Here is a 15,728-nt window from a genome sequence, read left to right as displayed (position 1 = left end):
TATTTTCAGGTCATACTCCCAGTGAGGTGGGAGTGCTGAGGCCTTGGCCTTGCTGAACACATCAGTGAAGTCATGGTACTCTTCCAGTACATTGGGTAAGGCCAGAGGAGAGGAAGCCAAGGCCAATCAGGCTTGAGCTGAGTCTGAGGGATGGAGCTGAAGTTGGAACTGGACAGACCCTTCAAGTTTGCAGGTGCACACAAAGGCAGCTGCATTGATTAGGGAAATGAGAGGGGCGTTCAGGGGGGTGTGAGCTAGGGAGTTGGAGACTGGTACAGATGGCACAAGGCTGGGTTGGTCGCTAGGACTGGGGTCAGGAGGGCTGGGGGAAACTGGGCTTACAGGGGGTGTCAATGGGGTTGACATTCCTTATGCAGGAGTCTGGAATGTTAGACTGCCCAATACCCAATCAATCAACAGATTGTAGTGGGTGAGCCAGTCATGTCCAAGGACTATCTTACACTCAGAATCCAATGGGGTTAAGAACAGGGTTACTGGGGTGACATCACCAGATGTGAAATGGATATTGACATCTACTGCTTGGGTTATAGTAAAGGTGGACATTCCATCAAAGAGTCAGAGTCAGATTGGGGAGACCAAGTATGGGGTAAATGAGTGTTGATTAATAAATTGATTATCTATAAAACAATGGGTGGAACCAGAGTCCACTAAAGTATGAAGCCAAGGTAATTCTGGGTTTTCTAATGTGACATAGGGGGTTAAAGAGTTCAGACTGGTGTCACACACCAAAGGTGTTTGGTGAGGTGGACATGGATGTAGCTGATGAATGGAGGTGAAGACCATAGCCCTCATGTGAAGAAGGACAGCCAGCGGTGTCGGCAGTCATCCCTCGCACAAGAACAAGTTGTCGATGCCAAAGAAAAAGGAGGAGGCAAGTTAAGCGCCAATAAAATTCTTAAGCACCCGTGTACGGCATTCCGGTTTTCGATGTATCTCCACCAATTCTGCAGACACCGAAACCATTCCCACACTCGCTTGTAGTGCTCAGCCATGTGATCCTACCTTCCAAGATTGGAAAGGATTTGCATGCTCCACACATTTCTACAGCACTCCCTCCAAAAGATGCTCATTTTGCTAATTCTTCTGATATGGCTGCCTCCACATCAGTTGTTTCACTTGTCCCCTTTGCTAGGGACCATGGCTACATATATCTATCAGGAGTTCCTACCAGCTTCCATCCTGAAGCGTCCTGGTACATCCCACCCTCATCTGCCCCCTCTCAGCCCATCCAGCTTGGACAGCATGTTCTTTTTGTCAGTATGACCTCCAGGAGGATGTTCTTTGGTCGCCTCAGGTCTGTCGTTCGCTTGGAAAGGTCTTATGTGGTCGTTTCAGTCTCTCCGGTCCAAGAAGCATATGGATCCTTCCTCTGCCCCCTGCAACGTCTTCATACCAGTCTCATCTGTCATTCTTCCAAAATTGCGACAGCTACAGTATAATCTACTGTTCTCCACTCTCCCTGATCACATCCATGATGAGTATGATGCACATCTTGCCTCCTTGTTGCAAGATACAGCAGAAGACGCTCCCCCTTCATCCTCTCTTCCAACAGAGCCTCATTCATGAAGTTTTTATTTGCTTCACTGAGAGGATGGTTTGGGGGGGAAAGTTGCGATCCCCTATGCTCCTGTCACCCCACAGACCCCCAAAGCTTGACCCCTGTTGACATCTGACTCACCCTGTCTGCTTTTGGATGTACTATATTGGCATCAGATCAGCGCTGCCTCTCTGTCATCCCACTTTGGCCTAGAAGTCATCTCTTTGAGATGTGACATGCACAGCCTCCCCCTAATGTGATTCCAGTGCACTTTCCCAGTTCCTGACATTGCTTGACTCATACTTTGACATTCTGACTGTCTTTGACTCACCTATTGCCAATACTTACCAATCTTTTGACTTTGCTTACTGATTCTTTGCTTTTTGGCTTGCTAATCCTTACCAATGCTTACCAATGCTTTCCAAGATGATTACCCATTGCTTACATTCCTTACTCATCAGTTACCAATCACTTACCAAGTGTTTGCACCTTGTTTTCCATAGGCAATGCCCCTGTACTGTATATAAGTCACTGTACTTAGGTAGAAAAAAAAAAGACATCAGAGAGCCCCTCTTGCTCGCAATTTATCATCTCTCAGTAAATCATTCATCAGCTTTGATAGTTGAGACTTTATTAAGGGTCTAGCTATCATCTACTTTGCTTATTATCATCTATCATCCATATACTTTGCTCCAAGCCCTCCCTGAGCTCAGTACAACTTAGGACATTGAATTAAGTCACCATCCATCCTTCTGTAGGCTGACAGCAGTCTACTCTATCGCTTTCTATCACATTCTTGCTCCCTCTTCGTCAGGAGCACCCCCAACCCTCAGCACTCATCTTTGAGTGTTGTAGCTCGCAAAAACCCTCCCAAAGAACAGGTTCTACCATCTAGGCCATCTAGGTACCACATAGGCACACCACCACTCGCTTTCATTGTCTTTTGTGTTGGTTTTGGTTGGTTTTCACCACTAAACCTCACTTTGACTCACACCAGAAAGAGCAGATGTGTTGAGATGAGCCTCCAAGTTTGCACAACCAGAGTCAACACAGCTCCTGGATTGTGTGGAGTCCTGGGAGCTGCTACCTATTTTTTTGTCTTGGGGGTAGAACCCAAGCCTGAGGCCAGTGTGGTCTCGGTGGTAGCCACAGCATGAGCCTTGGCTCTTCTGGATTTCTTGGGGCACTTCTCAGTGAAGTGGCCAGGACCTCCACAGAACATGCAGAGATTGCCCTTGATATGACACTTGCATTCTTCTGGGGTGAGCTTCCCATCCTTCCCAAGTTTGCTAGGCTTGGGCTTGGATGAGTTGCTGTTATTGCCTGACTTTGATGAAGCTGGTGTAGGGAATAGGTACTCCCTACTAAGGGGATTTAGTTATTTATCTTTTCTACTGTATTTTTGCTTTGATTTACATTAGTGATACTTAGCCTACCTGTGTGGCGCATTTTTGGTAGCTTAGTCAGTGTTTTTGCACACTAGTGTAGATCTGGAGTATGCAAATAAAAAAAAGAAGAAGAACCAGACTGTGAGACAGTGAGAAGTAAAGACTGCGAGCAAAAGACTGTGACAAGCCCTCATTGAGGCACCCCCAGATGACCTCCAAACAACATTATTCACTCATTTCCCCACTCCATTTGTTTCTGACCAACTCCAGTCCCTCCTTCACCTCTTTTCACCACTCCAAGCTCAGAACCCCTCTGGGTTGAACTAGACCCATTCCTGTCAAGCCTTAGGAGTCCCCTGCACTCCCTAGGATTGCTTTATACCTAACTTACACCAGCTTGGGGGAAGTTCTGGAGTTATTGTTACTATTGCTGCCAGTCATGGCTTTCTCCTGACCAGTCTTGGGCTGATTGTTGTTGCCAGAGCTGCCAGACTTGTTGTTACTAGAGTTGGACAAGCCTTGGTGCCTGCTTGCCCACTGGACTTCTTCCTTGCACTCCCAATAGTGTGCATCTATCTCTTGGGCAAGGTGGCAGAGCTTGTGAAGTGTCTGGAGTTTGCCAACCCAACAGACCTCATCTTTGATTCAGTCTGGGAGGCCAGAGTAGAAGTGATGGCATAGTGCTGTCACACACCAAAGGTGTTTGGTGAGGTGGACATGGATACAGCTGATGAATGGAGATGAAGACCATAGCCCTCATGTGAAGAAGGACAGCCAGGAATGTTGGCAGTCATCCCTTGCACAAGAACAAGTCATCAGTGCCAGAGAAAAAGAAAGGGAGTGAGTTAAGTGCTAGCTAAAATTGTTAAGCACCCATGTATGGCATTCTGGTTTTTGACATATCTCCACCATTTCTGCAGATACCAAGACCATTCCCACACTTGCTTGTATTGCTCAGCCACATGATCTTACCTTCCAAAATTGGAAAGGATTTGCACACTCCACACGTTTCTACAGCACTCCCTCCAAAAGATGCTCATTTTGCTAAATTCTTCTGATATGGCTGCCTCTACATCAATCATTTTGCTTGTCCCCTTTGCTAGGGACCATGGCTACATATATCTACCAGGAGTTCCTACCAGCTTCCATCCTGAAGCATCCTGGTACATCCCACCCTTGTCTGTGCCCTCTCAGCCCATCCAGCTTGGACAGCATGTTCTTTTTGTCAGTATGACCCCTAGGAGGATGTTCTTTGGTCGCCTCAGGTCTGTCATTCACTTGGAAAGGTCTTATGTGGTCATTTCAGTCTCTCCAGTCCAAGAAGCATATGGATCCTTCCTCCCTGCTCCCTGCAATATCTTCATACTGGTCTCATCCATCATTCTTCCAAGATTGCGACAGCTACAGTATAATCTACTGTTCCCCACTCTCCCTGATCGCATCCATGATGAGTATGATGCACATCTTGCCTCCTTGTTGCAAGATACAGCAGAAGACACTCCCCATTCATCCTCTCTTCCAACAGAGCCTCATTCATGAAGTTTTAATTTGCTTCACTGAGAGGATGGTTTGGGGGGGAAATTTGTGATCCCCTATGCTCCTGTCACCCCACAGACCCCCAAAGCTTGACCCCTGTTGACATCTGACTCACCCTGTCCACTTTTGGATGTACTATATCAGCATCAGATCAGCACTGCCTCTCTGTCATCCCACCATGGCCTAGAAGCAATCTCTTTGAGATGTGACATGCACAGCCTCCCCCTAATGCAATTCCAGTGTGCTTTCCCAGTTCCTGACATCACTTGACTCATACTTTGACATTCTGACTGTCTTTGACTCACCTATTGCCAATACTTACCAATCTTTTGACCTTGCTTACTGATTCTTCACTTTTTGGCTTGCTAATCCTTACCAATGCTTACCAATGCTTTCCAAGATGATTACCCATTGCTTACATTCCTTACTCATCAGTTACCAATCGCTTACCAAGTGTTTGCACCTTGTTTTCCAAGGGCAACACCCCTGTACTGTATATAAATCACTGTACTTAGATAGCAAAAAAGGAGAAGATGTCAGAGAGCCCCTCTTGCTTGCATTTTATCATCACTCAGTAATTCATTCAGCAGCTTCAACAGTTGAGACTTTATTAAGGGTCTAACTATCATCTACTTTGCTTATCCTTGTCTATCATCAATATACTTTCCTCCAAGCCCTCCCTGAGCTCAGTGCAGCTTAGGACATTGAATTAAGTTGTCATCCATCCTTCTGTAGGCTGACAGCAGTCTACCCTATCGCATTCTCTCACATTCCTGCTCCTTCATCAGGAGCACCCCCAACCCTCAGCACTCATCTTTGAGTGTTGTAACTCACAAAAACCCTCCCAAAGAACAGGTTCTACCATCTAGGTACTGCATAGCCACACCACCACTTGCTCTTTTTGTCTTTCGTGTTGGTTTTGGTTGGTTTTCACCACTGAACCACACTTTGACTCACAGTGCACCATCTCTATAGCCTTGGACTTGCAAAGCAAGCCAATTGAAGTCCACCACATATTTATTAATGCACTGACCATCCTTCATGTGTAAATGGTCAAGTTGGTTCTCAGCATCAGCAACTGGGTCATGAGGGCTGAAGGTGGTTTGTAGCTCTAGGACAAACTCCCTCCAGGAGTCCATCCAGAGAGGCTGGTCATTGAGGTTGTTGAGTCCAAGCAAGTCTGGCTGGAACCACTCTAAGGCCATGCCTTTGAGGTAGGACTGGGCAAAGATGACCTTGGTGCAGTCAGTCCTGAAAGCCCAGGGTCAGTCTTGGAAATTAAGCTTGCACTGGATGAAGAAAGCATGAAGCTTCTTGGGGTCAGTGCCATTGAAGGTATCAGGCTCACACAACTTAGTCCTGCTTGAGGATTCAGGACTAGTGCAGGTGTTGCAGGCCAGTAGCTTGATGGCCTTTGCAAGACTGTTGAAGACCACAACTGCAGGTTCAGTGTCCAGATCTGGGAAGTCTGGTTCATCCTCCAGGTCATTCTCATCCAGATTAGTGTTACCAGGCCCATCATCACTGGGACCATTGCTGGGGTCATCATCAGGGTTATCATCATCATTGTTGCCCAGTCCATCATCGCTGGGGTCATCCTCAGGGATGGGAGCAGTGGGACAACATGGGGTGGGGGTATTAGATGTCTGGGCTGAGAAGTCCCTGACAGGACTGATGGGATCTGGAGAGCACCTAGTGGTGCCTAAGGCAGCTAGTGCTGTCTTGTGGCAGGCTCCACTGGTGGAGGCAGAGTCAGGGTTGGTGGCCAAGTGGCCATGGGGAGGTTGGAAACAAGTCTTGGTTTCCATGATATGCTAGACCCACACAAGTGGCAAGTCTGAAATACTGTCAAGTTCATGGTTGTCTGGGTTGAGGCCAGACCAGAGACCAAAGCAGGTGCAAGGCTGAGGGGTCAGAGTCAGGGGGGAAGACAAAGGTACAGAGGGGTGGACTGGTTGGACTTAGTGACTGAGGCTACAGCACTATTCCCTTGTGTGGGTCTCAGTCCAAGTCCAAGGCCAAGGTGAGATTATCAGAGTAACTTAGTTGATTTCAGACTGTTGGGGTACAGGCTGAGTGTCTACAAGCTTATATACTAGAGACAACTATAGTCCAGAGACCAGTAATGCCAGTCTCACAAAGATTGCTAAGATGATTGGTAAGACAAATATTAGTAATGTATGACAAAGACAATGGAGACAAGGACAGAGCAGACTGGGGACAAGACTGGGCAGAACTTAACCAAAGTGACATGCACTGCAAAGCAGTGTTCACTGCACTAGACTAACTGGAGGTATGGGGTTGGCAAGGCTGAGGCTGAACTGAATGAACACGAGGCCAAGTCTGGCCAGGGTCAAGGCATGGCTATGACATGTTGCAACATTTTGTCAATGTTTCAACAATCATACTAATCTTGTTGCAGCATGTTGCAACACTCATTGCAACATCTATACTACTTTCATTGCAATGTGTTGTAGCACCCTTGCCCCTTTTGTTGCAATGTCTATACTACTTTCATTGCAGTGCATTGTAGTGCCCTTGCCCCTTTTGTTGCAATGCATTGTAATGTTGCAACACCCATTGCAATGTCTATACTACTTTCATTGCAATGTTGGAACATATGTCCCCTGTGAATTTGTTTATTTACAGTGTACAAGCTTACATAATAATTCTTCACACTTAGGCAGTTAGTTTTTCCTCATGCACCTCAGCCTTCTTACCACAGAAGTCTGAGGTGTGTTCACTATGTTAACTCCATAGCTACCTTACTGATGTTCTACCTTAAGCCTTTCTTTCAGGTTAGCTTGTTAATATTATAGCCTTCTTACCACAGAAGTCTGAGCCTTTCTTTCAGCCTCCTCTCAAGATGCAATATGTTGCAACTCCTTGTGTCCACCATATTAATTACAACTTAATTGTGTTTCTGCCAGCAAATACAGTTGGATAGCTCAAGCATGTTTGCACATAGAAGTATGACATATACATGATGATGAGACAATTTTGACAAAGAGTATGAATTACAAAAAGCTTAAGGAACTGTCTTCCTTTTCCTGGTGTGAACAATTATCATCAAAATATAGCATCTCAATTGAATTGCACAACTTACTTTGACTTCCTTGCCACACCATCCTTGAGTTCAGACCACTTCTTCTTCACCCTATGCACTGCCAAACCATTCTCCTTATCCACATTGCCTATCATGTTGTCTCACTGGGCATGCAAGGATGGGACTGGTTTGCATTTAGGACAGCCTGGTGGAGGGTCCCCAAGTGCCTTGGAGGCTGGTGGCAGAGAGCTGTTGTCAGATGGGGTGGGAGGTAACAAAGGCAGGTCTTGTGTCAAGTGCTCATATTGCCCTGCTGTTGTGAAATAGTCCAGAGATGGATTGGTAGTACTACCAGTAAGAGACATCAAATGGTTCATAGCATGGACAGTTGCCAGGTTAGAGGTAATGAGGGGTAGGCCATCAAAGTTCCACTGTGGTGTAAACATCAACATTGTGTTGGCTGGAGAATGCTATCCAGTTCCACACCAAAAGAGCCAAAATCCTATGAAGATAAAAGATGATTGGAAATACCAGAAGGCTGGATACTCACTGAAGGGACAAGAGTGCACTCAGGCATTGCAACACTCAGAAGTCCCATGATGGAACTGGGCATTGCAATGTGTGAAGGTGTTGCAACATATGCTGGAGTTTTGGCCAGACTTGCAATACTTGGATGCATGGTCTGAATGTGCAGTGGTGAGATGATAGGATAACATGATGTTGCAAGAGCAGAACCTGTGATGAGTCAGGGTGGAGTTGTTGCAACAGACATACCATCATGAGAAGTTGCAACACTTAAATACCAAAGTGTTGAGAATATAAATATGAGAGTGGAAGCATTGCTCAACTTGTCTGAATGCCCAGCATTGTTGACCTCCTGGTCATCATCGATGCCTGAATCATCACCTTCCTGGTCATCACCAATGCCCACATTGTCCCCTTCATTGTCCTTGCCAATGCCTGCATCATTACCTTCCTGACCCTCACCAACATCAGTGTCATCTTCATCATCCATGTTCCTGTGGTTGTCAGGCTCATTGTCATTGTCACCCTTCATGACATCAGCACAATCATTTGCATTGCTGCCCTTGTCATGGCCTGTTTTCTTGCTGATGGAGGAGGCTGCAATAATGGGTACATTATCATCTTCCCAGTCAGCATTGTGGCTTTTCTAACTAAAGAATAGAAACTTACAAAGCTTTGAGTCAAGGAATTCTGCATATGCTTGCACCACAGTGGAGTCAAAGTGATGGTAAGACTCTGCAAAATTAAGTCCACATCTATTCTTCCCGATGTGAAGGCTTTACAAACACTGTTGTGTGAGCTAAAACACAATTAGTAGTACTTTTCTCACCTTGCAACCACACACTGCTCTTCAGCATCTGCTGGATCTGGCCCACCCATCAGAACTGAAAAGGACCAGCCAGTCTTTTGTGACAAATGAGTGAGAATCTGTATGAGTGCTGGCATGCACTGCTGTATATTACTGAAAGAGGAATGAGTGCTAACTGCCCTCAGCATCACAGCCAGTGTTCCCACCTTCTACATGTTTCAGCATCAACATCAGCACTGATTTCATTGTCACTCTCAGTGGGTGGCATCTTCCTACTGGTATGTTGCTTGTTATGGATGTGCATAACTTCATCTTGGATCTCTTGAGGTTCCACCCTAAACTTTTTGCCAATCTGATCATGAAGGCTGGAAATGTTACTATCAGTTGAGATGTCAGGCTTGACCTGTGAGGTATAGTACATTTTTGAATAAATTTCCAGCAGCTTTTTTATGTGAGTTTTAGCTTTCATCAAGCTGTCAATAATGGTCAATGTCTTCCTGTTTGCAGCCCAATTTTTCCCAGCTCCCATGTGCCAGCACAACCACTGTCATAATTGCTGCACGAAATTCAGTGAGCTCTTCCATGAAGTAATGTGATATTGCTGACCTGTTGGCACTTGGTGACAGCATCTCCAAGGATCTTGTCCTGCTCAAGAGTCAATGATATGTCCAGTGGGAGGTCCAGGAATGCAACAGCCCTCTCAGGCCAGAGTTGAGACCATTGTTTGAAGACAGTCAGCCAGTAGCATGAGTATTCCTTGGTGCTCATACTCAAGTACTGCACTAACTCATCCTGCAAAAACTTCTTCTGCTTGGGGATTGTCCATTCCTTCCTTGGCATGTCTACAACATGATGCCAGTCACTAACCCTAAAGTGTACTGTGCAACAAAATCAAACTTACTGGCAGCCAACAGTTATAATGCAATGGACAGAGAGTCGAGACAAGGTGAGGCATATAAACAAAACATTTTATACTTAACATGTTGATGCAGAACACACTGATACATTTGTTGCATTCAACAGGGAGTGTGTCAACACATCTTATCTTACACTAGGTGATCTACATTGATTAGGGATCTAGGCCACTGCATTCAAAATGAAAAATTAATGCAGATCCTAAAAGGTATGTGTTGGTGAGTCTTCTGTGTAATATATCAATGTATCTTACACCAGCATGCAAAACTGTTGGCTCCTGGTTAACCATAGGCAGATGCAATTAGTGTATTCTATCATTGAGAATGCAGTTAAAAAGGGAATTCTGTCTGGTGGTTACAATGGACTCTGCTCACCAAATTTTGGTTGTTGCTGGTTGTTGTCACTGGTTGAAGTAGAATACAAGGTTTGCTCTGTGGCATTGGATGGGTGAGCTTGGCAAATAATATGTTTCAATGTAGCTGAGCTGTAGGTTGAAGAATAGTTGGCCCACAGATTATTATGCCACTGCCTCAGGTTGTAATGCATGAATTTGTTGTCTATTCACTCATTTGGCTGCTGCTACAGATCACATATGAATGCATTATGGTACGAGGACCATGTGTCACATGACAAGCTGACAAACAGTGACAACTCTCAACTGGACATCATGCTGAGCAGAGTACATGCTGGGGAGGAGATCGAGGATGCACTCTCTGACAGCTGTGATCACACATGTGGAGTTGGATGCTCAAACATTGGGTGATGTATAATGAAAGTGGGTGTAATGCTCAATGTAGACAACATCCTTTAATCATATGGTACTAAAATGTATGGAGTGTTGTGCTATGGATGACAGGAGATTGAATGGGGTACAGTATGGATGTAAACCATCAAACCATTTCTTGAAGGAGATCCTCAGCAGCCCCAAGACCAGCTGAAGTGATGGGCCCAGTGAAAAACCTGTCATCTGTGTGCACATCTTCCATGAATGGGTTGTGAATGACATGGACCTTGTAGCAATCTTCGTCCTTGGCAATTGTTTCTGAGATGTAGCTAGAGTGTAGGCAGGTGTTAGCATGACTGCTGTGTGTATGATGGCTCATATTCTCACCTGTTCCAGTTGGGTGTGGTCCATGAATTGCCCCATTGCTTTCTGCATGCATCAAACCATTTTTCCACTTGCAACCAGAAATCCTCTCCCCTGGGGACACGGCCACCATGCTTTTGCTTTTTCTTTTGAGGCTCTTGGGCAGAGTGGTGCTGTGAGCCTGAGTCATCTTCCATTGGTGGTGAATCATCCTCAACATCTTCCTCACAGTCAAGGAGCTCAGGATTTTCATAAGCAAAATGGTGCTAACACACAAAATTAATACAAAAATTGTAATTGGTATGTACCACTTACAAGTATAGCAAGTCGAGTGGTGCATGCTGGTGTGAGGCCCAAAGTGGGTCCACCAATTTTGTACCACTGTGCACTTTCAAACACAAAATCAGAGAGTGTGCATGTTCCATCTCCAATGACACTATCTCACAGCTATGACAAATGAATCAATCAGGATGGAGTTGGAAACAGAAAATGAGACATACCAGCTCTCAGAATGAATTACAAATGCTTGAGCATTGCTGCTTGATATATGCCATTAGGATTTTCTCTTGTGCTGGGTTACCATAGATATTTGTGAACTGTAATTCTTTTTGGGATTGCTGGACCTTTGACTGGTGGAATTAGAGTGACTTAGAATCAGTATATATGGTTGTGAACCTCAACGTCAAAGTGGATTGTCATAAATGTGATCTGGCTAGCCTCAAAAATTATGTCTCCAGCAACAATATGGACATTAGCCTACAAGAAAGAAATGGATGAATGGCTGAATTTGTGTGCTAAATAAACTAACCTTCTGTTCGTGTGATAGTGTAAATGTGTTTTTGAGTTGAATTTGCAGGTCTGCAAGAAGTTGTTGTGTGTTGTGGTGCACATTGGTCATTACCTGGTTTTCCTTGATTAAGCTGAAAATGGCTGCAAGTAAGTATGAATGTGTAGCAATATCTGCTTTCTGGAGGCCATGCCCCATCTGCCAATGTAATAGTATTACGATTCTGTCACAAAGAGTTACCTGCCTTTGCAAAGCCATGGAGGTTATGCTGTAGGTCCTGCTCGGAATCACCAAAACTAAACTGATTGGTGAGGGCATCAATAAAGCGAGCTGGGATGACATCTTCATCCAGAAGGGTGGGATTGATATTGGGATTGTTTTGAGCAGGGGGGAAGTGTGGGGTGGTGGATGGGGTATGGGTGAATGGGGTGGTGGATGGAGTAGGAAATGAATGACTACTAGACTGAGTAGATGGAGAGTTCCTGATATTAGAAAAATTGAAAGACATTGAGGGTCTTGGGTACAGTAGTAGAAATGAGTGGAGTGAGTTGACAGACTGGGGGAACCATGGAGGGCAGCTGAGTGAGTTTTTATGTGCATTGGAACTGAGATAGGTGTCCACATGTTCATCCACATGTTTCCAACATGGACTGGTAGGATCATCAAAAGGCTGTACACAGGCATAACAAGACATGATGGTTTGCACACCACATCCAAGAACGAGGCCCCTGCACTGGTTTCACAAAGGTGTATCACAGTGCAACTCACAGTGATATGCTGACTAAGGAACACATGACCAGTAATATGAACAACACATCTATTAGACTTGGAGCATAATGGTAGCATCTACTATTTAATCAGCCTAATAGAATGCCCTGATGAGCTTGCCCAAGGTTGGGGGGTATTGTTTGGGTATTGTGTAGATTTTTTATTGTCTATCTCACAATCACAACCCTCCATAATTGCATGATCTGTGCTGAGTGGAGTTAGGGGTTCACAAACTAGGGGCAGAATGTGCTTGGCATCACACATTTTTGCAGTGTTTAGCACAAAATCATTTGGGTTTCCCTTGTGAACAATACTGGGGGAGGTATTGGATGTTCCCTGGTGAGCTGCAGCACAATTGTGGATATCACAACAATGCTGAAGGTTGACTGAGCACAGTAACTGCTACTTGAACTAAGTATCATGAATGGATAAATGTAGTAAACTTACCTCAATGGGGAGAAGTATATTGGTATCATCATACTGCACTAATGGCATCTGATAAGGTCTGGTGGATCCCTGTATTTTTCCTGACTGAAGAAAAATGGCATCTGGGGAAGATGTCATCTCTGCAGTTGACCCTCACCTTTGAATAATCTCCTTCACCTGTGCAACCAGAGGTTGCTGACCATTCTGTTGGTGAATGAGAACCCATTGGCCTGGAATGCATCTGTCCCCATTCATCAAGATCATAGACCTGCATGTATGAAAATTATTGTCATGGAGTATTTCCTGGGAAAGGAAAGAGAGAGCTGTGGGGAATTGTTGGCCAGTCCTGGTTTCATGGTATGGATGCCAGGGCAGGTTGTCCTTTACACAAGATCCTGGCTTTGATAGAGAGGAGCTATCCATACCCAGATAATCTGTGATAATATTGGGTTTACTAACAAGTGTCAGCAGGGCTGTGCCTGCAGGCCACCAAACTCCAGCATCTCCAGCATTCAGGGCATCCAGAGGTGGCTTCTCAATCAGCTTCTTTATTTGAACTCCAAGGTTGGGGTGATTTGCATGGATGTGTAATGGAGCACCACTGAGAATGTGATGAATGCGGTTTCCATGAGCAAATGCCTTTGCAATGTCACGTGATGGAGATTGTTGGTTTGAGTGAACACTTTTGGCATGGATGACTGCATTGAATGACTCAAATCCTTCAGTGGCAAACAAGGCAGCAGGACCAAAATGATGGATATGCTCTGGAAGGTGGAGCAATATATGACATTTGGGTTTGTTGAACCAGTGAGGTGTCCAGCATGCAGTGCAAGCAAGAAATTCTTGAATTGCAATTTCAAGTTGTGTCTGGCACATGAAATAAGTCTTAAACAAAAGGGGAAGTTCTATTCACTTACCAAGTGAGCATCAACATCTTCAATTTCTGGTTTCCAAATGAGGGGGATCATTTTTGATAATGCTACCCAGGCCTCATAGCATTCTTGTGGAACAAGTCCATGGAGAACAAATGGTGCAGCCTGTGCTATTGCACGAAAGTCACAGCCCACCAATGATCCAGCATACTGGACAAGGGTGTGACCAGACAGGGGTGGTATCCCTAGCCCTGTTGTATCAAATGAAGACAGGCAAGCTTCAAGAAGTTCACACTTTATTTTGTTCTTGCCAACCCTGATGTTCACCACATCTCTCCAGAAATACTTGACAAATCCTAAAAGAACAGTGTGCAGCACCTCCACAGGAGTGTCTGCATGAGGATTAAGTCCTATGAGGTTGTGAGGATTTTTTTCTTTGTGTCACATGTCAAGCCATTCACCTTTGATGCACCACACTGGGCTATACACATTCTCAGGAAGTCCCTTGATGAACACATCCAGTGCCTCCTGCTTTGAACTGCTTCCCTGCTGCCTCTTACATGATGCTGCCATCCCATTGATAAAGTATTCAAGATATGTGTCTTTCAATCCAGTTGATGTCATCTTCTCCTTGATTTTGGTTTGATTCCCTATGGTAGATGCCATTGTAAACATTGATTTGAGCTCAATTATTGACTGCTCTCACTGGCGAGGTTCACCAATCTTGGTTAAAATTTTAAGTAGTTGCCTAGACAGTCATATGTGCCCATACCTTCAGAAATTGCTTAATTGGAGAAACCATACCACTCATTGTCTCTTTCCCTTTTCCCTTCTTTCTACCACTAACTGACTCCCCCCCTGCACTCCTGACTGACCTCTGACCATCACTCTGTCCTCCATCACTCTGCTCCAGTGTTTCATCATTAGCATTTGTGTCCAAGTCTTGAGTGTCATGGCCTTTGACATTGCAAACACGACAGAAGTATTTTCCCCTCAACCCTACATGACAGGCAAGCTCACTTTGCATTGGATTGTCCCCCAACAGGGCTAAGACAGAGGGAATCATTAACACTTGCTCCTTGTGTACACAATCCCATGCCCATACACCTGTCTCTTGAGCAGCCCTAGAAAATATGTATAAATCAGAGTGAATACCAAAAATAACATAAACTTACTCAAGCTGATTTACAAAACCATCCAATATTTCAAGGGGTGGTGCAACATTAGATGTGCATAGGAAGTGAACATTGTATTCCTGATGCACTGCAGCATGTGGCAAGCCAGCTGGTGTGAACAGGAATGAATGGTGCTTGTTCCAACGTTTTGATACATTCCCTGAAGTATCATCACAGTAAAGCCAGATTGGAAAACCATAGACATAAGCTCCATTTGCAAGCACATGCCAATGATTTCCCTCATGTGGGTTTGTGAGTGTCCATGGTTCCAACAACAGTCCAGCCTGACAACTATTTTCAATTCCTAGTTGTTTTGAGTAGGACAAATGTAGTAGTAAAAGAAACATACCTAAGATATTGTGTGCAGGAGGGAGAACAGATGTTGATTGACTGATATTCCAATTCTTGAATGATACCAGTAAGTTTCTTTCTGAGATTTCAATCTCTGTGTGCCCCTCAACTATCCAACCACTTCCTGTGTCATTAACAACAGCACGAAGAGACCATGCCTTGGCAAAAAAAAGCCCTCCACATTTAAACCACCTTATAGGCATGCAAACCCAGACCCTTCAGTCACATGTAATCCAGAAAGTGGGTCATCCGACATGCACATTTGGTCCTGAAAGTGGGACTAACTGACATCGGCCTATAGACCCTGATGGTGGATAGGCCGACATGTTGGAGGGAGGTCAGCCGACCTCACTGGGGGATGGACCCACACCCTGGAAGTGGTGTCGGCTGACCTCACTGGGTGATGGACCCGCACCCTGGAAGTGGTGTCGGCTGACCTCACTGGGGGATGGACCCACACCCTGGAAGTGGTGTCGGCCGACCTCA

At 45.0% G+C, this 15,728-nt stretch overlaps 3 protein-coding genes across 3 annotated transcripts; all 3 read right to left on the bottom strand.

The window, feature by feature from the left end:
* Window positions 1–7,510: 7,510 nt before the first annotated feature.
* Window positions 7,511–9,701, bottom strand: F5J12DRAFT_897249 (uncharacterized protein; the record flags this gene model as incomplete). The annotated part of the gene is made up of 9 exons (XM_051748006.1): window positions 7,511–7,532; window positions 7,589–7,639; window positions 7,694–7,959; window positions 8,079–8,263; window positions 8,303–8,650; window positions 8,723–8,829; window positions 8,883–9,014; window positions 9,068–9,405; window positions 9,468–9,701. 9 exons carry the CDS (start codon window positions 9,699–9,701, stop codon window positions 7,511–7,513), a joined length of 1,683 nt encoding a protein of 560 aa, XP_051595678.1.
* Window positions 9,702–10,666: 965 nt separating this feature from the next.
* On the bottom strand, window positions 10,667–12,158 carry F5J12DRAFT_786153 (uncharacterized protein; the record flags this gene model as incomplete). Its single annotated transcript, XM_051743377.1, has 8 exons — window positions 10,667–10,829; window positions 10,888–11,129; window positions 11,179–11,303; window positions 11,384–11,486; window positions 11,539–11,619; window positions 11,672–11,721; window positions 11,765–11,848; window positions 11,891–12,158. The coding sequence occupies 8 exons, from the start codon at window positions 12,156–12,158 to the stop codon at window positions 10,667–10,669; spliced, it is 1,116 nt and encodes a 371-aa protein (XP_051595677.1).
* Window positions 12,159–12,499: 341 nt separating this feature from the next.
* Window positions 12,500–15,451, bottom strand: F5J12DRAFT_726969 (uncharacterized protein; the record flags this gene model as incomplete). The annotated part of the gene is made up of 8 exons (XM_051741764.1): window positions 12,500–12,817; window positions 12,866–12,996; window positions 13,045–13,711; window positions 13,762–14,150; window positions 14,178–14,415; window positions 14,471–14,840; window positions 14,892–15,182; window positions 15,237–15,451. Coding segments are annotated over 8 exons (2,619 nt in total), but the record flags the coding sequence as incomplete, so codon positions are not given.
* Between the last annotated feature and the right edge of the window lie 277 nt (window positions 15,452–15,728).

The sequence above is a fragment of the Pisolithus orientalis genome (assembly GCF_024613125.1).
Source record: "Pisolithus orientalis strain OTSU chromosome Unknown F5J12scaffold_50, whole genome shotgun sequence".
In the NCBI taxonomy this organism is placed as follows: Eukaryota; Fungi; Basidiomycota; class Agaricomycetes; order Boletales; family Pisolithaceae; genus Pisolithus; species Pisolithus orientalis.
Note: the sequence above shows the minus strand (reverse complement) of the source record. Positions and strands in the feature narration are given on the sequence as shown.